Genomic DNA, 25,359 nt, shown 5'->3' on the forward strand with positions numbered 1-25,359 from the left:
TGCGGCAGGACGGCTAATGGCCCTAGGCTCCTGGCCTCCGGTGCTCCGCTTGTTACTAGGACTGGACTGAATGCCGTCCCGCTTGTTGTTTCTTGTTGTTTTTTTTTTGAAAATAACAACTGGCTAACTGAACAATAGACTAAGAGCTTGAAAACTTTAAAGAAAAGCAATTAAAACCATTGAATACGCTAACTTGGCCGTAGCCTAGTCGGATTCCGTCTGCAGCCGACGGCAGTTAAGAGGAACTGGCGGGGACCGGATCGCGCACGTGGCCAGGAGCGTGCAAGGGAGCGGCGCGCACCAGCGCATGCGCAGTCCAGCAGAAACTGCTTGGAAGATCCGATCTGCGGCGCCGGGCGAGCCCGACACCTAATGTGGAGCACCCACGGGGACACTCGAAGAAGAACCTATACTTAATCAGGATGCCACTCTCCAGAAGGCCGTAGGTGACAGGCCTGTTCTCTCCTACAGACAACCTCCCAACCTTATGAGCATTCTAACCAATAGCCACAGTCTATACCACAGGAATACCAGTCCTGGGACTTTTCCTTGCAACAAAGCCCGCTGCCAGCTTTGTCCACATCTCTATTCTGGCGACATCATCACTGGACCTAACCAGGTTATTCACAGAATCACAGGCACATTCTCATGTTCCTCAACTAACATCATATATGCCATCGTGTGCTAACAATGCCCAGATGCTTTGTATATTGGACAGACTTCAAACTCTCTCAGACAAAGAGCTAATGGGCACAAAAAGGACATCAAAACTCCTGATCCACAAAGCAGTTAGTCTACATTTTAATGAAGTGGGCCATTCTATTAATGACTTAAAAGTTTGCATCTTATTGAAGAAGAATTTTCAGTCTACTTTGGAAAGAGAAACTGCTGTACTCTCTTTCGAATTCAAATTTGACACATTAACATGTGCTTTGAACCGGGATGCAAATTTTCTGGGACATTATAGGGGCTCTTTTGCATACTTGGCTTAATTTAATTCTTGAATTTCCCCACTCCCCCACCCTCTGCTCTCTGATTTGTTCACCTTGATAATTTTTTTCTGATTTGTCAACCTTGATTACTGTTTTTGGTTCTCTGTGCCTTAAATATTGAGTCTGTTCTGGTTGGCCTAAGGTCTGAAGAAGTGGGTCTGTCCCATGAAAGCTCATCACCTGATAAATTATTTTGTTAGTCTTCAAAGTGCTACTTGACTGCTTTTTTGTTTTGATAGTATATAGACGAGCACTGCTCCCTCTCTGTTACAATTCACTCAAATTAATGGTAACTGTATAGTTGAACTGTGAGCTGAAAATACACTGCCTCTGATTTCTAAACGCGACTGCCCTTTTCAGGGTATTCAACTTAAGATCACCGTAAGATGCCTGATTTTCAAAAAATGCTGAGCTGGAGCTATAAGAAGTTATGTACCCTAAAACTGCTTGTTGTTTTTTGAAAACAATGATTTAAAGGTATTAAGATGTCATTTGAATGCAGAATTCAAAAAAATCTGGTACCAATCATAGGACTCTGATGACAGACTGTGTGGTCTGGGGGGTTAGTAAAGGAAAAAGGAGCTTAGAATCTTCTAAATTCCAATCCCACCTCTAACCCCTAGAATTCCTGCTGTCTATATTTTCTCCTCATAAAACATATTATGATAATTATCTGCTTCACAGAGGTTTCATAAATTAATGGCTGTCAAGTTATTTGAACACAGACCATTCAAACTACTATAAATCCATCTATAATTTTCTCCATTATATTACTGGTAGTCCTGGACTGATGTTGTAGCTTTAAACCAGCAGAAGCATAACCACAGGCTCATCTCTAACAGATTATTCAGATGATGCTACAAATAAAGAACCTCAGAAAACAATTATCTAGAGTCGTCAAATGATTTATTGAGTATTTTGCCACCAGTTTGAGCAGTGTCTTCCAAGGAAGTTCAAATAATGGAGAACTGATAAAGATAATCCGTGAAGTCTGCTGAGTGACAACGCTCCATGGCTTTACAGGGAGATCAGCACTGCTGCAATCCATGCAGCAAGAGTCAATTTACCAGGTCTGGTGAAGACATACTAAATTAAGGGGAAAGTGTTCACCTGTCGATGTGTGCAGCCTATCTCCCCAAGAAGCATAAGGGAAGTCAAGGGGAATCTCCACCAACACCACAGTGCAGTGAAGACACTGCGGTAAGTTGATCTAAGTACATCAACTCAAGCTACATTATTCACATAGCTGAAGTTGTATAACCTAGATTGCTCTGCCCCTCATAGTCTAAGACCAAGCCACAACAGCTTTTGTATGACAGTCTCTTTTCCACAAAGAAAAGAGTATCTCACTTTCATTTGGTCTTTTAAAAGTCAGACACGATTCCACTGAATTGATTAGGAAACTGGGGAATAACTAGCATGGGAAAATTAACATCTTCTCCAGGTTAATGTGCTTCTAATTCTTCTGAGACATAAACACCACAAGATGAAGACTATTTTTTGAATATTCTGTTGTACATTATCTCAGGATACTAAAGGAAGCCAGAGTGAAGGGTTCTGGTATAGGTTCTGATTATTGTAGCAAATAGGTTACAGCATTTAGATGTAGCGGCTAAAGATAATACATCAGGTAATTTCACCTTTCTGAAAACTCACACTCTCACCAAGGAGTATCTTACTTGGTGAGCCGTCAGAAATTGAAATGGGATTACTTGTAGAAATAGAAACTACTCAATGTAGGGATGGCACATTCCAACAATTAGTGGCAGAAGTCAAAAATAAAATTGTTGCATGGAAGGTAAAACAAGCTACTTTAGTATATGAACATACACTTGTAAGAGAATCTTAGTTTTCAAAAAGTGTTGAAAAATTTAGAGGACGCACCAACTCACCTTCATTGTTTTTAGCGAAGTTTAGTTTGATAAGAGATTTGGCATCTAGTTTCTAAGGAATAAAATAAAAATATGGAAAAATTAATCACTGCTAACACTAACCTGAGAAATAAGAGTACAGTATTATAGTATTACAGAAGCACTTTATAATTACACTGAATAAACACCTGCTATTTAATCATAGTAACTCTGGGAACGAATAAGGGTAACGCCAACCTGCAAAACCATACTTAATAAACTCAAGAATGTGGAGAAATGTTACAATATTGTTGCTTGGTACAGTATTGTTCCAACCCAAATGTAATAACCCTGAGATTACACAGATTAATTTATATTTTGCCTCTGCACAAATTAAAAAGGTTAGAATGAAAAGATGAGAGGCAATAACTTGCAAATACATTATATTGAAGGTTGCATTGATTGAAAGAGACATCTGCTGGAGGTCATGAAGCAAAATTTGCTATTACATTTATTATTTACTTGACAAAATAACTATTGTTTATATTTTGCCTTAACAGACTATGCAGCCCACATACTAACTAACAAAACATCAAAAGTATTAAAGAACAGTGGAATGTACTCTTGAGAAATATAAATTTTTTGGTTTTAAGCATTTTTAATGCAGCCGATATTAAAGCAAGAGTTCCATGTATTTTATGGTAGAGAAGTAGAGTTAAGGGGAAGACTAAATTGGCCTAGTAGATTAAATCACATTTATTATTTATTGCCTGGTGGCTGGGAGCTGTGGGACCAGCACTTGTAGGAATAAGGGCTGTGTGCATAACCTTCCTGGTTACCCACACCAAGGGCCTAAGGCCCACAGAGACCTGTCAGCCACTTCCTGGCAGGTAAGGTAAATGCCACTGGGACCCTGCACACCCAGTCTCCTCCCACACTCCAACCCCTTGCCATGGGCTTGATTCCCCTTCCAAAGCCAAATTCCCTCCTGGAGTCTCTCATGCCCTGATCATGCAATTTGATCGTGCAGCCAGTTTAGAGCACAGTCCTACTGAAATCAGCTGGGCTCTACATAGGCGTAGGAACCCTCCAGTACATTATACCTTAGTGCCCAAACCTTTACCTGAGGGCCCTCCTCTTTCAGGCGCAGAGCACCCTGAATTTCCACTGGCTTCAATGGGCTGAGGACACCCTGTAGGATCAGGCCCTTTCAACCTATGAATTTAGGTAAGAATGGCTATTGGTAATGCAATTCAAACTAAAAGTGCCTCCTCCCAGAACCCACTGAGCATCATTCCTACCAAAATAAAAACATCATGGTGAACCACAGGTGTTTAAGCTTGGAAATAATAATCAAGCCTAGACAAAGGAATATACAGGCTGCCTGAAAAAAATAAGTCAGTGCCACTTTTCCTGAAAGAAGCTCCTACAAAGGCCTTATAAAAGATACAAAACAATGGTATTTGGAGATAAGGAAATATGAAGGAAGATCAGTGTTGATGGTATTGAACTAGAAAATGTAGAGAAGTTCACATACCTGGGGAGGAACATAACATATGATCTAGACTGTAAGGAAGAAATAGTGACTAGAATAGTGAAAGCAAGACTGAGGTTGAAGGCGACAGATAGGTTGTGGAAAAGCAAAGCGATTAACTTAAGAACAAAGCTGAGCATCTTGAAAATGTGTGTACTAAGCAGCATGTTGTACAGATGTGAGATATGGGTGATAATGAAAGATTCAAAAAGAAGAATATTGGCATCCTAAAGGAGTTGTTATAGAAGGATTCTGAGAATAGGATGGATGCAGAAGGTCACCAATGAGGAATTCTAGAGAAAGATGCAGCTGAAAGAGAACTTCCTGCAGAAGGTTATAAAATGGAAGCTACAACTATTTTGGCATATTTGCAGAATGAATGACGAACAAAAAATCAAGATCCTGGTATTCGTCATCATGGACGGTTTGAATAGGACAGGCAGACCTCACAGAGAATGGATACAGTAGATTGGTGTGGAACTAGTCTACAGAAACTAAGCCACTCCCCACTGGACAGGGAAAGATGGAAGGAAATAGTGAGAGAGGCATCAGACACCAACGAGAGCTGAGCCCACAGTTATGGATGATGATGATGATTTCTCTCTTTTCAGACAAACAACCAGCAAATGCAATAAATAAAGGAGGCAGGGAGCTGTACTCCTCCTTGTATCCCTAAGACAGGTCTCTGCTCCTTACTCTTTGTCGGTCTCCATACATTTTGTGGAGGGAGGGAGAGACATTGGCTCAATTGTGATAGTGCATAGAACCTGCATAGCTGCAATTCATTTGCAAATTGGACACGATCAACCAAAGATTGAACAGAGACTGGGAGTGGTTGGTCCATTACAAAAGCAGTTTCTCTGCTCTTGATATTCACACCTCCACATTAGCTACTGATAATGGGCCACATCTTCCCTGACTGAACTGACTTGATTTCTCCTCTCTTGAGCTGTCTCTACACTACAAAAAGAACTTCAAAGTTGTTTACTTCAAAGTACAACTTCGAAGTTGAGAGTCTACACACACACCCCCTACTTTGAAGTAGGGCATTACTCCATTCCCGGGAATGCAGTAAGGACTTTGAAGTTGGGCTCCCTACTTAGTTAACTTTGAAATAAGGTCAGTTTAAAGAAGACCTAGAAAGAGTTAGTCTTCTTCTGCTCTCTAAAAAGGAGAGCAGGCCATCTCTGAACAAAGCCAGGAGCTGCAGCTCAGAGGCAGCCCGCACACTGAGACCCGAGCCATGATTTTGGGCTCTCTAGTTAACTTCAAAGTATGGGAAAAATGGATGTAGACTCTCTGGTGGCTACTTTGAAGTAGTGCCTAACTTGAAGTTAACTTCAAAGTTAGTTCCTAGAGTAGACACACCCTTGATGTTCACAATTCCACATTAACTGCTTATAAATTGGCCACATCCTCCATGACTGAACAGACCTTGTCAACTCTGGCTCTCCCCTTGACTAAGACTCCCTCTTTAAACTCTCCTCTGGAGCCCCCACCCCCAATCATGCATCTGATGAAGCAGGTCTTTGCCCACAAAAGCTTATGCTCCAAAATATCTTTTAGTCTATAAGGTGCCACAACACTTCTTGTTGTTTTTGAAGATACAGACTACTCAGCTATCTCTCTGATACAAAAAGCCCCATGAACACATTTTTTATGTTTAATCTAGACTTGTGTTCCTTGATCAGAAAAAGTATAAGATATGACATCTGGCTCATTCTCTTATGACCGCTGGGCTCTTTTATTTATACAAGGGTGCCTCAAATTGCTTTGTCAAGTGGCAGCATTATTTAGCTGCCACAAAGATAGCCATCTGCCTGCTTTACTAGCAAGAGGAACAACAGAAAAGTGAGAGGGGATGAACATGCAAGTTTGTTAGCGTTGCCTCTCGTCCAGTAATTGGAGGATGCAAGTCCACTATGGTGGTTCTTATGCTCAGGCGAGACAGACTTCATCTGCAGGAAGGCACAGTAATGACAAGGGCAAGGCACTGCATGTCTAATCTAAAGCAGGGTATCTTACCAGTAAACCAAATTATTGAGGAAATGGAGGGGCACTCCAGAACGGACAATGTAAATTAACACAAAACATATCCATGGATGTATGCACAACAAAACAGTCCAGATTTTAAATTTAAGGATGCACTCCTTCATACAGACACCACCTCTTGAAATACTGAAAAATACAGGTAAAGGTCAGTTTAAAGACGACCTAGAAAGAGAGAGTCTTCTTCTGCTCTCTAAAAAGGAGAGCAGGCCATCTTTGAACAAAGCAAGGAGCTGCAGCTCAAACAGAGGCAATCCTCACAGCGAGACACTAGCCACGATTTTCAATCCAAACTGTTGTACAGGTTCCACCTCTCAAAACCAAGATCCCCAGCTGGGGGAAAGGGTGCTACAAAAAGGGTGGGCAGCAGGCGGCCCTGTTCAAGGGAGGCCAAGAGTTTGTGTCCCTGGAGCCATCAGGCCACCTGGGGCTTCTGCTGGTTTCCCAGCCAGGGTTGGAGCCAGCCTCCGAAGGATCAACGACTGGGGCTCCAGCTAGGCAGGGTCAGGGCTGGCAGCAGTAAGGGGGCTGCTAGAGCTGGAAGGGGTGGGGTGGGGGCACAGGCAGGGGAACTCCCTTCATCTGACAAATTCCCTTGTTCAGGATGGATCAGGACCCAAGGGTGCCAGATGGGGGAGGTGCAACCTGTACTCCACTGCATTCCTGCAGTATTCTGCATTGTCTAATTCCTGTTAGGTCAATCAGCACCAGCAAAAGTATTAGCCCATTATTTGATTAGTTCAGAGATATATTACAAGTACTGTCATGGCCTGAGGCTCCTATCCAGTATCCCAGGAGATGGTATAGTGTCACAGGTCACATCTTTTGGATGAAAGCAAGTAATTTATTTCTTTATAAAGGTTGCTCAAGTTGCAAGGCCTATTGTCAGCCTGCAAAAATAATATGGGACAACACCTTCCTACCGATAACTTTTACAGGTAATGTCTCCATCTATAATACGAAGACAAAAAACACGTGACTGACTTGAACGTGTGAACTGATCAGGCTGTGCTACATTATGAAGAAACCTCAGAATCAAGAGGAGGCCGATTCACGTTCAGCTTATGCATTGCCCACACAAGAACTGTATAAAAAGAATATTGCTACAAATCGACCAGCCAGTTGAGATAGAAAATGCCAGAATTAAACTTGCTTATTCACAGGTTCTCAGCTCAGGTCTCCTCCCTAAAGGCTTCCTTATCTGATTGCAGTTTCCCACTGTACCTCCTGGCTCCTTGTCTCCCCACTCCTATCGCCCCTCTGCTCCCAGTTTCCTTGCCCAACCAGCCCCAGGCTCCTCACACACCAACTCCCTGTCTCAGTTTCCCCAATATCTCCCCCAACAGCCTTTAGTTCCAGAAACTGCCCCCATGATCTTTGACCTAACCTGTTCTAACCACAGGGCCAGTAGTCCCCTCTGCATTCAAATCAGGCAGCTTCCTCCTCCACTCTGCCTGGGACCAGAAGGGTAAGCAGTAAACGCATAAGAGAGTGTCCCCCTTGCTCTCAGTTGATGCGCTACCACTTGTTACAACCTACAGGAGCTCAGACCTGTAATTCCAGAGAAAGTCTGGGTTCTGCTCTGCTCTCATGAAGCACGAGCAGAATCTTTAGGAAATTCATCACCAAAAAAATCAATGGAGTCTCTATGGAGAATGTTCAAACTGCAATTTTGTAAATGTTACAACTTGGCCAACTTTGGATGGCTTTCACTAGGAAGGCAAAAGGCATATCCTTGACACAAAGGCCACCTTCTGGCAAATTTTAAGACCCTGCTACAAAGCCTAGGGGCAGGCAGTAAACTGACCAAAGAAACACTCACCAGATTTTTTTTTTTAAATAAACAGAGGAAAAACAACATTTTCTCTCATTTCTTGGAAAGGGTGAGCCCAGTTTGGCTGAAGTCTCCACAAAATAAAATTCAGCTTGAGGCAAATACTTGGCAGGGAAAATTTCAACCCAAATGACTAGTGTGGAAAAATTATAAGCAACTGTAAAAAAGATCTTCTAATGGGAAGTGCTGGGAAATCTTAATATGCAGTGCTACCAGCCTTGCCTATAATATTTGTGTGTACGTGTAGGAAGTTCCAGGGTATGTTTACAATGCACAATTAACCCAGGTCATGGTTACCCGTGCATGGAAATCTGTTCTTTCAAAGCTTGAGTTTGGGAGTCCACAATGCATTGCAATACCTCAGACCTGTGCTGACATATCCACATCCACGGTGCACCACAGATGAAAGTCAGGCATGGTTGGTTCTGGGGGAATATCCCAGGAGTCTTAGCATCCTTGCTAATTATAGATGCTCTAAGGCATTATTTATGGCATACTGAGGGAGTCAGCCCATCTTGTGGCAGTTGACCAGAAGTGCTGTTAGCTTGCCAAGATACCCAGTGTATCTGCATACCACATGCAAATCGAGTCTGCAACATGGATCTAGCACCAGGAGAAGAACTCTTTCCCTACACACACACTATCAAAGCAATTGAAGAGTTCAGACAGGTACATCTGAACGTATAGGAACTAATTAGGACTAACACATAGCATCTGTGAATCACTTATCATAGAGAGGGAAGTCAGCTTTTTTTTTTTTTTTAATGCGTCAGGTGTGCCCAGTGTACTGGGGGTGGAAGGACAGACCAAGCACTGTGTACAAGCAGCTCATGATCCCTTAACATGGGGCCAGTGCAGTGAGGCAGTATGAGAAACCCAGAACAAAGTGTGCTTGGTATTTTACTAACCAGTCTAGTGGAGCTTTGGTATTTCAGTTATGTCTAAACACCCTTTTGGACTGACAGATTTAGCCTTACAGAGCTCCTGGTAGTGCTCTAAATATAGCTGAGCAAACCGCACACTGCGGCTGCTGCTTGGGCTGCCCTCAGGCTCTGGAAACCAACCTCTTTTGCTTCAGAACCCAAGCTACACTTCAAATAGGGTTGAAGTGCTGCCTCCACAGCTATTTTTACAGTGCTTGTGCTATTCCACTAGCCCAAGTCTGTCAACCCAGGCTCAGAGGTTCACTCCAAAATGCTGTGTAGACATACCTTAAGGGCACACCTATTCTGCAATAAGACTTGCTGAATGCTTGCAGCTGGCCTGGTTCAGCGGACTCAGGCTTGCAGGGGTCATGCTGCAGGGTAAACAGTTGCAATGTAGTTTTTAGGCTTGGGCTGCAACCAAAGCACTAAAATTTTCCATGAGGGTCTCAGAATTGGGGGTGCAAACAGAACACTTATACTACAATTCTCAGCCCATGCACTGGCAGTCTGAGTTAATGGCCTCAGGCTCCAGGATTTGGTACCATGGGTTTGTTATTGCAATGTAGATATATTCTAAGACGGGGGGGTCAGCAACCAAAATAGCAAGAAAAGCCATTTTTTCCAAATTTGGTTAAAAAAAAAACACAACTTCAATAATTCAAGAGCTGCAATGTATGTGAATATGAGAACGTTGTTATAAAAATACAGTTTGATAGTATTTAACAACACCTATTTTAAGAATAATGCACACATAATGATTTGTAATGCCAAGTTTACTGCAGGACGTTCACAAGCTTTTTACTTCTTCTGTTTCCTCACACTTTACACATATGTTTGTGACACCCTCCTCTTGACTTTCACCCTCCAATCTTCTCTGTAGGACGCTAGTTTCTAAACAATTTTGTTTTTTAAATCACTGTACAGCTGCTCTGATATTTTGATAAAGCAGTCTTTTATATATTCACCATCTGTGAACAGCTTTCCTCGTCCCATGATCTCAAATTGCCACAAAACTAGCCACATTCATACTTCTTGGTGATTTCACCTATTTAACAAATGTGTTCTTATTTTGCTCTGTTATGCAAAGCAGTTCCTCCTGGGCTTTTTTTTTAAAAAACCTCCTGCCACCTCCAGCTGGATACTGTTTGCAAAAGTAGTGTTTTTTGAGAAAGGGCTCCTCAAGGTTGCATTTTTTGCTCTTGGTGAATTTTTCATTGCAGATGAGACAGACAAAGGGAGAGCAGCTCAACTTAGTGTAAATGCAAAGGATTGAGTCCATTCAGTTTGAAATTTTCTGTTTTCATCTTCACTTTTCCTCTTTTTTGAAGCCATTCCAACCCTGCTTAAATTATGCCAAATTTACTTCACGTTTAATTTCAGTTTTCTTTCTTCACATGCATGTTGCGCTTCACAATAGGAATGCCACAAGCTTCCTTTTCAAAAACAAGACTTTATTAGCAACACGATTAAAACACAGTTCAATATCCCACAACGCACTGCACATGTTAAAGGGGGAGTTAACTATGTTTTGAGATCGCATATCCTTCACTATTTAGATATGAGTTTTTCATTACTGGGCTTTTAGACAGTCACCATTTATCAAAATTAAATCAGAAGAGTTTTGAGTTTTTCTGTTTTTTGTTTTTTACTTTGCCGTTATAGCGTCAGGAGGCCCAAAGAAGTCCTTAAAGAGCCGCATGCTGCTCCACAGCCACAGGTTGCAGAGGTGTCACACACAAGCTCAGCTGAAAACAACTTTGCACTCCAGTGTTACCTTGCTGTCTGAGCCACAAAAGAACTTCCTGTTACCTACAAGAAGTATTTGTACCATTTAGTTTCAGAAGACATAGAGGGGACCAGGCTGTAAACAGACATATACAGGAGGGCTAGGGTTATGTTGGGCAAAATAGGTTTTTGTTTTCAAAAGTCTATGAACTAATTTTCTCTTTTCCCTCTGTATGCAGCAGAAGGCCTGGCTCACTACATAAAGCTGGCTTTGGAAACCTCAAAGGGAAATAGTCACTACTGCCTAAAATGGAGCTTCTCACCTGAGAAAGCATTTGCAGGATCAGGTCTTCTGTTTATAGGAGCAAGGAAAAGTTATGGAGTGGGAGTTCCGCCAGCAATGCAGTATTGCAGTAAGTTAGCTTTTTAAATATTTCATGTGTCACAATGAAAATTACAAAAGAACATTCTAGTTAGACATAATTTGAACCCCACAGCACAGCTTCTGAATTTTTAATTCTCATCATCTTTATTTTATTTAAAAACAGGACTGTCTTTCAAAAGGGTTAAATTTGCTCCTGCTATATATATTCACCAGCAAAAGTCAAAGACTCCTATTTTCGATGGCACAATTTGCTGCTGAGGAAAATGATCATTATATGCCACTGGAGGATGACTTACATTTCGGGTGGAGAAGTCAAAGCAAGAGTGAATGAGTTCTTAAAAAGGCGAAAATACTTGTTTGCATGAATATCTTATCAGTAATAAAAAGAAGTGTAAAAAAATATGGTGCAGGAGCAAAAGTATTTCTAAATCTAATGTTACAGAGATCACTTGGCAAGTCTCAGTAACTTTTCAAAAATACATAATTCAGGGAAAAAAGCAGTTTATTAAAAAGAACAATGTTTAAAAGTTTTCACCAAGTCTCGCATCTAAAATTAAATGGGATAAACATTTTCCCATGCAGAAATAATAGCTTGTGTTCTTTTAGGGAATATTTTTATGTACTAGTACTGGACAGCAAAGTTAAGACGCGTAAGGTCAACCCTTCAAGAAGGAGAATTGGAAAAACAATTTGAGCTTTTCCCTCAGCTGACTCCCTCCCTTTTTAAGGCACACCTCCAACAAAGCCAGTCAGGCTACTTTTGGTCCTGACCTACTTTCTAACAAGCTTTAACAAGCCCCACCACAGATTTTTCTCTAGTCTGTCAGCTGACAAAATCCACTCATCCCAGGATGTGGAAAGAAGGCAGTCAGCTGAAGCATGCTGACTGTTGAAAAGCAAAATCATCCTTTGTCCCTGATGCATGTGAATCATGAAGATATGACCTATAATACCTGTTTGTCAATTAGTTACACACTCCTAATCCCTTTGGTCTGTGTCAACATGTTCTTGACTCCTCTGCTAAAAGACATGTTGCTACTGAGTTTTTGATGCTGCTGGATACATAACAGTCTGAAAAACAATCTGAACAGACTTACTTTGCTGTTCAGCCTCTCATGGATAGTGATGGTAGGGAGAAGCAAGAATTTTGCTTGTTGAACATAGAGCATTCCAGATTTCTTAACTGAGCTAAAATTAAAAATATGTTACTCATTGAGTAATCAGAGGGTCTACTTAATAGCCTATGCCAGGAAGGGACAGATAGCTCAGTGGTTTGCGCATTAGCCTGTTAAACCCCCGTTTGTGAGCTCAGTCCTCGAGGAGATCATTTAGGGACTGCGGCAAAGAGATGTCAGGGATGGTGCTTGGTCCTGCCAAAGAGGGCAGGGGACTTGACTAGATGACCTCCTGAGGTCCCTTCCAATTCTAGGAGATGTGTGTAAACACCAAGATTGATGCCCTCAAGGATAAAAATCTCTGAAAATTCAACTGTGATGTTAAGGTCAATGAGGAGTCAGAAGCATCGTACCGTGAATTGGCCAGACAAATCCTGTAGCAGAATGGACAATTTACAGTAGTGAAGAGCCTCTGACACTACTGTAGGCTGAGAACTACCAAAACACGATAGGGGAGATGGATGAAAAAGCAGGTACAAAAGAAAAATAGATACTTGTCCTACATACCCATTGAGGAATTTCTGCCCGCATCTTTACTCACTCTTCAGATTCTTTTATAGGTCACAAGTTTATTGTTCTTATTGTCCCATCTTTGAACTTCAAAAAGCAGCCACCTGACTTTTCAAGCCATTGGACATTCAAAAACAAGTGCAGATGATGTTGCTTGGCTGTTCTAGTTTTAACTGCAGAGCAGCAGGAATACTGAGTACTTAACATTTTAAAGTGAATTTAATGCTGGGGAAAGGTCCCACACTGACAGTCTAGCAAACCAGTCTTCAGGAAGTGCATGCAACAGATACACCGTGAGAAACAGAAGTGAAAGCCTAACCGCAGTTAAGCTTGACCAGTATGCCTCAATCCTGCCTTGGATGCACCATAGCTACAGATGTGAAGACTGTTCAGTCTCCAGACTCATTCAAGCTACAGCTACTCAGTCTGCTGAGACTCCTAGCATGATTCATAGTTGTGATCATATTTATCACATGGACAATTATCCACTCAGAGCTAGACTAATATCATCAATTCATCTTCACAGGTCAAACAGCCGTCAGACGATAATTACTTTCATTCACCACAAAATAGATCCAGGTCTGGGCTGGTAGCTTGGAAGTGAAAAGGGGCATCTCCCATTAGCCACTTCCAGGCTATCAAGTCCCAGCATTCAATTAAACTGACACTCCATGCTATTCAGAGTCCTGCCTTTAGGACTGCAGAGATTTTGCTTGATAATATAAGCTTGACTCACAGAATCCAGCAACAGGACTGCCATAAGGAAATGTAAATAAAAAATGTTTGGAACATGAACAACAGTAGAGTAGAACCTCAGAGTTATGAACACACCTGGAATGGAGGCAGTTTGTAAATGAAGAAAATGTTAGATCCTTCTTTCTAAAGTTTACAACTGACATTTACTTCATGCAGCTCTGAAACTTTACTAGCCAGATGAAAATGCTGGCATTCTACAAATTTAATTTTAATGATACTGTAAAGCTCTCTTGCTGCTGCCTGGCTGTGTATTTCTGGTTCCAAACGAGGCATGTGGTTGACTGGTCAGGCCATAATTCTGGTATTCATAACTCCGAGGTTCTACTCTACAATATAAAAGACTAGACCTGAAACATTAGTGCAATCAGGAACTATCAACCCAGACACAAATTATCCATAGCCAAATCCAACATAGTTTATGAAAAACACAGAAGTACTGATAAACCATAACTCTCGCATTTTAGTGATGTCTGGACAAGAGAAGATCTACAGGCAGCCTCATAATGAATCTGATATAAGGCTACAAAATTTCATGGCTGCCAGTCCTTCCAAGTGTCACAAACACAAAAAAGCATCTAAAGTACCCGTCTTCCAAGAAAACAACAGATGGGAGGGGGGACAAGACCATCTGTTCAGTCTAAAATCTAAATGCAAATACAGATTTGTTCTAATAGAAATAATGCATTAGGAATATCAGGATATATTTATCAGTTTGTGTCCAGCGCCAGCCTGCTGTATAGCAAGCTACCAGTGACTTTCCAGATTCACTGCAACAGAGGACAACGGAAGCACAGTAACTTAATCAGTACCTTGCTATACTTTTTTAAAATTAGCCACTCTGTTCATCGTGAATTAAACTACATGTACTACCTAGAATACACACCCCTGGCGAATGGAAAAACAACCTACAGGTAATCCATGACCATTATGAGATGTGAGAGTGGGAAAGAAGGAGGGCAGGTGGAGAAAAATTTTTTTTTAAAAAAAGATAAAGATAATATTCCACATAAGGACACAGACTGAGAACCTACGAAACCAAGTGATCTTATCATGATCATCTTCATTCTCTCTATCCTCCAGCTCCTTATATTAATTTTCTTTATGAACATAACTAGTTATGGCACATGCACTTCAGAGTGTTCTCTGGGCAGGATCCGTGTTTGAACAGGTTTCTGTGGGGTACCAGGCAAACTTCCAAGCACTGGACAAATAAAATATTAACAATTTTACTGTATACCAAAAATGTCATCTTTTGACACAACTTTAACATCCAGAGTACATAATGGGATCCTGAAAGGAACAGCCAAACCCTTTCATGTTAATGAGCTACCTTCAAATCTTTTCAACTATTCCATCAACTGAGGCAATGAATTCCCCAGAAGCCAAGGCAAGGAGCAGACAGGGTAGTCAACACATTCATTCAAAAAGGTGCTGGTCATCTCTTCTTTGTTTAAACACAGAACTCTATACCAGGAAAGTTTAACAGGGATTCAATGCAAAAAATTCATAGTTTTTGTACCTTTGCTTAACATAAGATGTTGCAAATCACTGTTTTTAACACTATCTTTCCCAGATCTGAAGAAGCGCTCTGTGTAAATGAAAAGCTTGTCTCTTTCACCAAAAGAAGATGGCACCATTAAAGATATTAGCTCTCCACCTTCCAATATTGCACCTGGGATTGTCTTTATTTCATGTTCGAGCAGCGCCTAGTGCAACAGAGGTGTAAATATTTGACTGTCAATCTTGCAGTACCTTACCCTGTGGGAATCTTTTTTTCTAGATATTTAATTTGGTATAAGGCACCTTTTAGTAGCTCTCTTGTAACACTAAAGTCTCAGGGCATGTCGTGGAAGTTCAGTTCAGTCTCTTACTGGTTTGTGGTATATAAAATGTATCAGACATTCAGGGTTCAAGACAATCAGAGGCAAAAGTTAATTCATCCAAAACAATTCCTTAACAGTTGAAGATTTAATTGTACAGTATGACCCTTGTAGATTTTCCAGTGCCACATTTCAGCTCAGTTCTCGTTGCCCCTGACTTTGCAACACACACCATGTATCACAGAGACTAAAGAATACAGTGGCATAGCATGCTTGGTGGGGACTGCCCGCTGTTCCAATGAATATAGCAAGGGATCCCAAGACTCTTCTGAGATGATGTGCATGGACATGTTAGCAAAATGAAGGCTGAGCCTTCTGCCACAAAATTGAAGTCATCACATGGGGAGGTGACAGAGGGAGGGATAGCCCAGTGTTTAGAGCAGGGTTTCCCAACTTATGGGTGGTGATTACATTTCCAAAGGGCCACCAGCTGGGCAGGGCAGCTCCACAGGTGGCTATTAAGAAGCCATTCATACTCCTGAAGTGGTTTTCAGCTTCTTAATTGGATTAACCACCATCAGGAAGTTAGGCCAATCAATTAAATTGAGAACCATTTCAGCTGCAGGGCAGAGAACTGCATGCCTGAGGAGCAGTACCCAGCTCAAGTAAGGTGAGTGCTTGAATCCGACGTTGGGAGGGAGGGCAGAGCTGATCAGCTCCCTGGCTTCCAGCCTCTGCAGAGGATGGGGTCCCCCCAGACCCTAACAGGATTCCTGCAGGCCAGTCAGGGCTCTGGCCCAGCCAGCTTCCAGCTGCGGGGGGTCAGGGTCTCCCATCAGCCTTAGTCGGGGTTCCTGAGGCTGGCGCTGCCAGCCAGGGCTCTGCCCCAGCCAGCTTCCAGCTGCGGGGATGGAGGTTTCCCCCTGTAATAGTTGGGGTTCCTGCAGCTGGCACTGCCAGCCAGAGCTCCATGCCCCAGCTGACTTCCTGTCATGGGGATCCCTGTGCCTGCCCTAGCTCCCTCCAGCCCATGAGTGACTCCTAGCCTGACTGTGACTCCTCTAGCCCTTGAGTGAGACATCCTTAGCTCCACTTCAGCCCCGAATGACTCCAAGCCTGAGTGTGACTCCCCAGCCCCCTCTAGACCCCTCCAATCTGAGTGTGACTCCCCTGAAGCCCAAGTGACTCCTAGCCCGAGTGTGACTCCTCTAGCCTCCTCCAGCTCGAGTGTGACTCTCCTAGCTCCTTCGTGTGTCTCCTCTAGCCCCTGATTGTGGGGTTTAAGCTGGGGGAGAGCAGTTTGAGGATGAGTGTCTTTCCACCACCACAACTCTGATTAACGATAGTAAATGTAGTGTTATTTTATTAATATATTTCCCCTTTTCTATGAAATAACTATTATGAATATATAAACATAAGGGGGCATAATTTTATATTCTTGCCTCAGGCACAAAATTAGCTAATTACAGCTCTGCCTTCCCCATCCCTGCCCCTCCCCCACCAGTTTTTAATTGCCTTGGGTCACCAAGTCTTCCTGAACTGTTAAAATGGGTTCCTGTCTGGAAAAGGCTGGGAACCGCTGGCTGAGAGCATTTGCCTTGCAAACCCAGGGTGGACAGTTCAATCCCTGAAGGGGCCTTTCAAGGCTCTGGGGCAGGTTAGATTTAAAATAAAACGTCAGGAATGGTGATAGGTCCTGCTGTAAGTGCAGGAGACTGGCCTTGATCACCTCTCAAGGTCCCTTCCAGCTGTATGTATATGTCCATGTTACCCATTTAAAAACTGTTGACTGAGATCTACTAATTTTCTGAGACACATGAAGCAACAGGGAAAAAGTGGTCCAAGAACTGCATATTAAACAGCTGACTTTTCTGAAAAGGGTCTCGTGAAACTTGGCACACGCAACAGCCACAAGTTCCTGCAGATTTAGCCGCAAGATATTTGAGCCAGAGGCCTCTTACTCCCTTCAACTGTAAACACCTCTAGTGTGATCTATTCAGAGTTTTGTATGGGAGAAGAACCTGCTCTTATGAAATACCACTGCAAACACAGGCCAGGAGAATACAGTCACCTGAACAGAAGGCATTCTCTCTGGCTTGTTCTTATCTACGAAACTGTCTGACATCCTGGAAATAGCCAAAGGGTGAGTTACTGAGAGGAATCAGAGAGTCTGGCAATCGTGCCCCAACAGACACGGACTTAAGATGTTTAAGCTGTCTCAGTACATAATTTTCACCCTTTTGCCTAACCTACACAAATCAACTAACCAAACAGACAGGCTTATGACCATTCTCCTTTCCTCCCTTTTCTGAAATGTGAAAACCACAGTACAGTAAACCCCTGATTTAACAGACTAACGGGGGAAAGGGGTGTCTGTTAATGCCAAAAGTCCATCAAATCTGAATCTGCAGGACTGGAGGCACCTTGCAAAGCACAATGGGGAGCATTCCATCCGAGACCTGGGAGGAATGCAGGGGCTCAGGGGAGAGAGCTTGGCAGCAGGCTCTTTGCACTGCCATGAGCTGCACACAACCCACCCAAGGTCGGGCACTCCTGAGGAAACTAAGTTTCCCTCCTCCAGCATTCTGGTGGCGGGGTGGAGGGTGAGTCTCCAGCATTTATTTGTGGCGGGGAGGAGGGTGCGGACAGCGTCCATTATTTCTGAAGTCTGGTAAACTGGGGTCTGCTAAATTGACGGTTTAATCATAGCCAAACGAGCTCTCTTTAGAGCAGCTTTCACTGACAATGAAAGGTAACAGAGAGGGAGCCGTGCTGGTCTATATACTATCAAAACAAAAAGCAGTCAAATAGCACTTTAAAGACTAGCAAAATAATTTACTAGGTGAGCTTTTGTGGGACAGACCCACTTCTTCAGACCACAGCCGTACCAGAACAGACTCAATATTTCGTGGGTCTGTCCCACGAAAGCTCATCATCTAATAAATTATTTTGCTAGTCTTTAAAGTGCTACTTGACTGCTTTTTGTTTTGACAATGAAAGGTAACTGATCTCTACTTTGCAATTAGTGGAAAATATGTGAATTTTTCTTCACTGAATCTTTTATTACAACTAAAACAGTTCAGGAAAATTCTTTGCTCCAAGTTTACCGAAGTAGTAAAAGGGTGCACCTGGTGTGACATCTACACCTGCAGAATATTCGGAGCCTCAACTGCAAGGTGAAGAGTCACAAACAAAGCCACCCACTTTTGATTCAATGGTCACAGATGTACCATACTCCTCCTCAGCATGGATCTCTAAAAAGCATCCTTTAGAGACAATCTGAATTTCAGATTATCCCACTGTCTGGGCTCCAGACAGATGAAACCTGAACATACCACACTACTGAGAAGTGATCAATTTTCATGTACCCATGAAGAAAGTATTACATTCCCAGTGGAAACAAAAAAGCAGTCAAGAACCACTTTAAAGACAAACAAAATAATTTATTAAGAGAGGAGCTTTTGTGGGACAGACCCACTTCTTCAGATCATAGCCATACCAGAACAGACTCAATACATAAAGCATAGAGGTCCAAAAATAGTAATCAAGGTTGATTAATCAGAAAAATTGTTATCAAGATTGTCAACCCTGATAATTTTTGGACCTCTATGCTTTACATATTGAGTCTGTTCTGGTATGGCTATGATCTGAAGAAGTGGGTCTGTCCCACAAAAGCTCATCACCTAATACATTATTTTGTTAGTAGTTAAAGTGCTACTTGACTGACTGTTGGTTTTGATAGAATACAGACTAACTATTCCTAGAGGAAGTTCCAGTTCTCCCATAAGCTACCAGGAGATATTTTTGATCATGCAGATTTCAGACCCTATGCTTCAGGTCTTACGTGAAAAAGGTCCATAATGGGAGAGATGGGCAGCCTTGCTGAATCTGTCTCATTAAACAACAGTACCTGTTAAATGGAATTTTATATGCCTAAATGAGGGAATCCTGGCCCTCTAGAAACAGAAAGCTAATGCAAAGATAGCTTGCATGCACGAGGTCCCACACACAGGCTCTCCATCCGATATTATACTTTAACACTGACGAACTGGCAATACTTATCTGATTTCAGAAACAGTGTATGTTCTGTGTGGATATGAGAACAATTCAGGAAACATCTCCAAGGAGAAAGAAACCCCAGGGCGACATGAAAACAGAATTAACAGCCCTCCGTGCCTTGCTCTACAGGCCTTGAAAATCCTACAGGATGTCGGAATGTGATTACCATGTTGCAGTAATGTAGGAAAGTCCAGTCAGGGAACGGAGTACACCAACATACTAGACATTATGCACAAACCAAAAAGATTGCTCCTGTCTGCCCTAATAAACTCTGAGACCTCAGGCATTTAGCCTTCCTGAACTACTTGTACTCCCACCAAATGTATTAGTTTAACGTCAGTAAATACAGATTGTTAAACTCCAATCCTTGTCTAATCATAACCACATGTGCCCACAGACTGATCACAAAGACTTAACTGGTTGTATTTCAACACCTTCCAGGACAACGACAATTTTTCCTTCACCAAGGACTAAAAATTAGTTACACCAGCTGTTGAGCTGAAACGTTCTAGACTTTTTTCCTAAAGATAATTAAAGGCTGTTATTGTCTGTTATCCTGATACACATCTGGAGCAATTTAATTAAAATGTCAGTTGCAGCAAGTTAATATACCACTCACACAGAACAACATGAAAAGGCAAAATCATCTTTTATGTAGCCAGCAAGGGTACTTGTCACTGTTACAGACTCAGGCAACAGATCCTTTCAATCCAACCTATCAAAAAAGGTTGAATATTCTTTCAATTTTGGTTACTATCCCAGTTTTATTTTTCATCATCGAGTCCAAAGAGATCTGAAAGTTGCTCATGAAACTCATTTATCATAGCCCATATCTGAGAGATTTGGTCCAAAGTTGCACTGAAAAACTTATGTGGAATCTAACTTCAGGAGATTTGTCTCAAATTCTCTGAAGATCTGACAGCTAGTCCTTTAATACACCCTCATCACAGCTTTTATATGATGTGCAGATTTGTTTGTTTGTTTGTTTTTTTCATACCATAATTCCGTAAAATAAGAAGGCAAAACTCCAGCACCATGATATGAGTCAATGTTCATAGTCATTTATTTTCCAATTTCTTGACCTGGCTTTGTCATTTTTTTTTATGTTCTCAAAATAAACAGATTTTTGAAAACATCAAACTATTTAAGGAAGTTTCACCTTCACCCCAACTTTTGCATGTTTTCCCAGCAAGATTTCTCTGATTTCAGCAGTCAGATTTTGCAGGTTTTTCAAGAAATGATGAGTGTTTAAAAAAAAAAAAAAAAATGAAGAGTGCAATGAATACAAGACAGTGACATCAACTTTTCTCATATCATTCGCACTAATCTGGCAAACCAGCCTCTCATATTTTTGAAACAGTTAATTTCTCTAGGATCAACTGATTTCAGTAACTCACACCAAAAAAAAAAAAAAAAAAATGAAATGTTTCCAAAGTAGCCGGAAATATGGTTTTGTCTACACTAGTACCTTTGAGGCTTGGGAGTGGGAGGGGAAAAGGAGGGAATACCACCCAAACAAACTAACCCATGACAATAAAACTTCCATTGACAAAAGTGCCAGTATGAACAATGGCATGCTGGCAGCAGAAATGCCACCGCCAATCACTGGGAATGGTTTAATTATGCCAGCAGGAGAGCTCTCTCCCACCAGCATAGAGCAGCTGCACAGGAGACCTTATTATGGTACAGCTGTGCCACTCTAAGGTCTGTAGTTAAACATAGCCTTAAAGACACACAGCAATATCCATTAGCATTTGGAAGAACTATTAAGCCCTTGATAATGGGCAAAGATCTAATCTGTAAAGGAGCTGAGAAGCCAGAGGCAGATCAGGATTTTGTGGGGCCACTGGGCCAGAGCAAGTGGGGACCCCTCCCCAACTCTTCCACATAGTCCCCCCCAAGGCCCACCAGCACACTTGCTAGAGAAATGGGGTCAAATCTGCTCACCCTCTGCTCTTGGTGGGGAGAGAGGTTGGGCCTCTGGAGCTTGCCCACCCCTATCCACCGTCTTCTCCTGCCAGGCAGTTCAGCAGAGCGAGGCAGGCCTGCCCATGCCCCTCACCCCTGAAGTCCCACCGCACTCTCCGGCTGAAGCAGGGGCTCTCACTTTTTCCAGGGCCCTGCACGCAGGCCTCATTGTTCCAGTGCCCAATCCACCACAGCAAGAAGCAAACATGAATTAGGCATTTTCAAAAATATATAAAAATGCATCGATTCAATTGCAACAACTGTTTAATTAGCAGCTAAAAAGGTACTTTGGAAAGTGCCTTTGTGTTAACGTCAACAGAAATCCATGCTGCTTTGAAAACAGTCACCGAGCAGGAAATAAGCAGAGAGGGTTCCGCTGGCAACAATTTTTATCCAATTCATGCCCAAGACACAAGTTTCAAAGAAATGAGATTGCTGAGTGTAATAAAACTCAGGCATCCCTCACCAGCTCCAAGACCGTACACCTTCAGATTTACCTGCTCAGCCAGGCATCACATTAGGGTGAGTGTGTTGTTCAGCATTTCTTTCTAACAATGGATTCAAAAAGGTATATTGTCAAGGCTCAGAGACTTAAAATTGGACCCACTAACACTGTTATGATTGAGGAGGCACTAATTGCACTCTCTGCAGCCCCATTCTTCTGAGATAGGACACTGACCGTGTACCAGAACCACCTTCTCAGTAAACTCTTATGACCTGACAAACCCCATGGGAGGAAGCGTGTATCCATTTTCCTAGAGCAAGCCTACACCCAGGGTATTTTTGCTGAGGCTGACTCTCTCAGATTAATATTAGCCACATACTGGAAATGTTCCAAACCTGCACTCCACCCAATTGTTTTAAATAAATGTTTTCAATGGTCAAGAAAGCGTAAGAATATTCATCCTTTAAAAGCAACATGAGGTTTTGGGAAGGCAGAGCTAAGAAGTTCATTCTGAATAAGAAAGGTGATTTTCCTATAAAGCAGTGGGGATTATCAGCCTTTATCCCTCTGCAACCACACAGCCAACCACCTTTTTCCCCCTCCAGTGATTCAATCTTCAGCCTCTTGCAACTGTTCCTCTCTTTTGTATGCCCCAGAATCCTTTGCCTTGCTTCACGGAGCAGTTAAGGGGCAGGGCAATAACTGAGAAAGCAGGATTTGTCTAAACTAGGGAAATAAGAGTGGTATTTCAACTGAATTAGTTTAATTAAACTACCTCAACGTGACTAAAAGCTCCACTTAATGCAGTAATCTCCAAACTGGGGGAAGGAGCGGCAGAAGAACATTTGAGGGTTACAGTAGCATCTGAGCCAGCCTCTGGAGAGGCAAGAAGTAGGGCCCAGACCAGCCTCGCTCTGCTCCAGCTCTCCCATCTAGCTCACAGCCTGTCCATTAGCCTGCATCTTCTGACTGCAACCCCAGCAGATGGCTCTGCCCACAGCTATTGCTCTTGGCCTTGCCACTAGCTGTGGCCCTGACCCCATGCCCAAGCTCCAGGCTCCTGCCCTCTTACACCCCTGTCTGTGTCCCCTGGGAACCACAGCACTGCTGTCAACCACAACTCCTGCAGGAAATATGCAAAAGAGGTAAGTAGGAATGATATGAAAAGGTTAGGGGAAACCTGATTTAATGCCTATGCAGTTTAGTATCTTTAACTGGATTCAGCAAGTCTTGTTACAGCTTGACTGTAGGCACTCCAATCTAAATACAACAAAACCAGTTAACTCGCCATCCAAAGTGTTGGCCTATGTCTTAATAGGCCATAAGAGAGCTTACCAATGGTTTTTATGCTCATTCCACTGGAAAAAAAGAATCACATCTTTCCACCTCCATCAAGACAGAGTTACACACTCTTCACTGCACTCACAGCAAAATCAGAAAATCACCGATGACTCCTAATGTATAAGCTGCTCCTCTAGTATACAAACAGTTGTTTCAGTGTGGTGCCACAGACTCACAGAAATACAGGGTTGGAAAGGACTTCAAAAAGTCTAGTCCATACCCATGTACAGACCACACCTAACTGGTGTTTGTCTCATCTGTTCTTAATAGCCTCCAATAATGGGGATGTCATGAACTCCCTTAGAAGCCTATTCCAGAATGTTTAACTCTCCTTACATACAGGAAACATTTTTCCCAATATTCAACCTAAATCTCTATTGTTGCAGGTTGAACCCATTACTTACTGGCCTATCTTTAGTGGACATGGACTGATCACTGTCCTCTCTATAACTGCACTCATATTGTTGAAGACTTATCAGGCCTCTCCTCAGACATTTCTTCCTCAAGACCAAACATGCCCAGTTTTAACAAAAACTTTCCTCACAGGTCAGGTTTTCTAAACTATCCTCTGAACTCTGTTTGTCCACAGCCATAGTACCCAGAGTTGTACTATTCAGTATGCTGAATAGTAACTGAGAGGGATGTCCAGCATGCTATTAGCCTTTTTTTCAATTATAACACACTGATGATTCATCTGCAATTTGTAATCCACTACAACTCCCAAGTACTCGTGAGCAGTAATTCTACCTACCCAGTTACTCCCCATTTTGTTGCCATGCATTTGATTTTTTTTATTCCTAAGTGTACTACTTTACACTTATCTTTAATTAATTCCATCTTTTTAATTACAGACCATTTCCCCAATTTATCGTGGTTGTCCTGCCCTCTCCCATGCTTATAAGCCCTTTCAGCTTATCAGCATCCACAAACGTTATAAGAATGCTTGCCATAACATACAAGTTATTAATGAAAATATTGAACAGACACAGGGCGGACTTGTGGGAAATGAGGAGATACAACTCTCCGGTACGAGAGCAAACCATTGATAATGACTTGTGAAATAGGTAGGATCTTTCAACCAATTGCACACCCATATTTTAGTAAGTTCATCTAAACCATATATCCCTCATTTGCTGAGGAGAATATCACATGGAACTGGTTTCAAAAGCCTTGCTATAAATCAAGAGATATCACATTTCAGAATGGACATAAGTAAATGGTGGTGTCCCTCAATGGTGTCTACAGGAACCAGTACCATTTATCATTCATAAAAAAAACTGGGAAAAAGTGAGGGGCAAAATTTGCAGATGCTTCAAAACTACTCATGCTATTTAAGCCCAAAGCAGACAGCAAAGAGCAACAAAAGGATCTCATAGTCCTGGCCATTAAAATGGCAGGCAAAATTCAGTGTTGATAAATGCAAAGTATTACACATTGGAAAACATAATCCCAACTACACATATAAAACGTTGGGGTCTAAATTAGATGTTACCACATAAGAAATGTTTTGGAGGTACTGTGGATAGTTCTCAAAAAGCATCTGCTCACTATGGAATGGCAGCCACAAAAGCAAACAATGGTGGGAATCATTAAGAAATGGTTAGAGAATAAGACAGAAAATATATTGCCTCTGTAAAAATCCATGGTATGCCCACATCTCAAACACAGCACAGAAATGGTCACCTCATCTCAAAAAAAAAAAAAAAAAAAAAAAAAAAAAAAAATTGGAATTGGAAAGGTAAAGAAAAGAGAAACAAAAATGACTGGGGTATGGAACAGCTTCCATATGAGGAGAGATTAACTAAACTGGGACTTTTCAACATGGAAGAGATACGCCTGAGAAGGAATATGATAGTCTGTGAAATCACGACGGGTGTGGAGAAGGTAAATAAGAGTGTTATTTACTCCTCCTCATAACACAAGAGCTAGGAGTCACCAAATAAAATTAATAGGTAGCAGGTTTAAAACAAACAAAAGGAAGTATTTTTTC

At 42.0% G+C, this 25,359-nt stretch overlaps 1 protein-coding gene across 6 annotated transcripts in view; it reads right to left on the minus strand.

Moving 5' to 3' along the window:
- PPIL2 (peptidylprolyl isomerase like 2) overlaps positions 1–25,359 on the minus strand; it is a 181,595-nt gene that overhangs the window by 143,072 nt on the left and 13,164 nt on the right. For all 6 annotated transcript variants that reach the window (XM_075012264.1, XM_075012262.1, XM_075012263.1 and 3 more), the window contains exon 6: positions 2,885–2,936. In XM_075012264.1, the coding sequence (XP_074868365.1) occupies positions 2,885–2,936 (52 nt within the window). The remainder of the gene's footprint in view (positions 1–2,884; positions 2,937–25,359) is intronic.

The sequence above is a fragment of the Carettochelys insculpta genome, chromosome 18, assembly GCF_033958435.1.
Source record: "Carettochelys insculpta isolate YL-2023 chromosome 18, ASM3395843v1, whole genome shotgun sequence".
Lineage (NCBI taxonomy): Eukaryota > Metazoa > Chordata > Testudines > Carettochelyidae > Carettochelys > Carettochelys insculpta.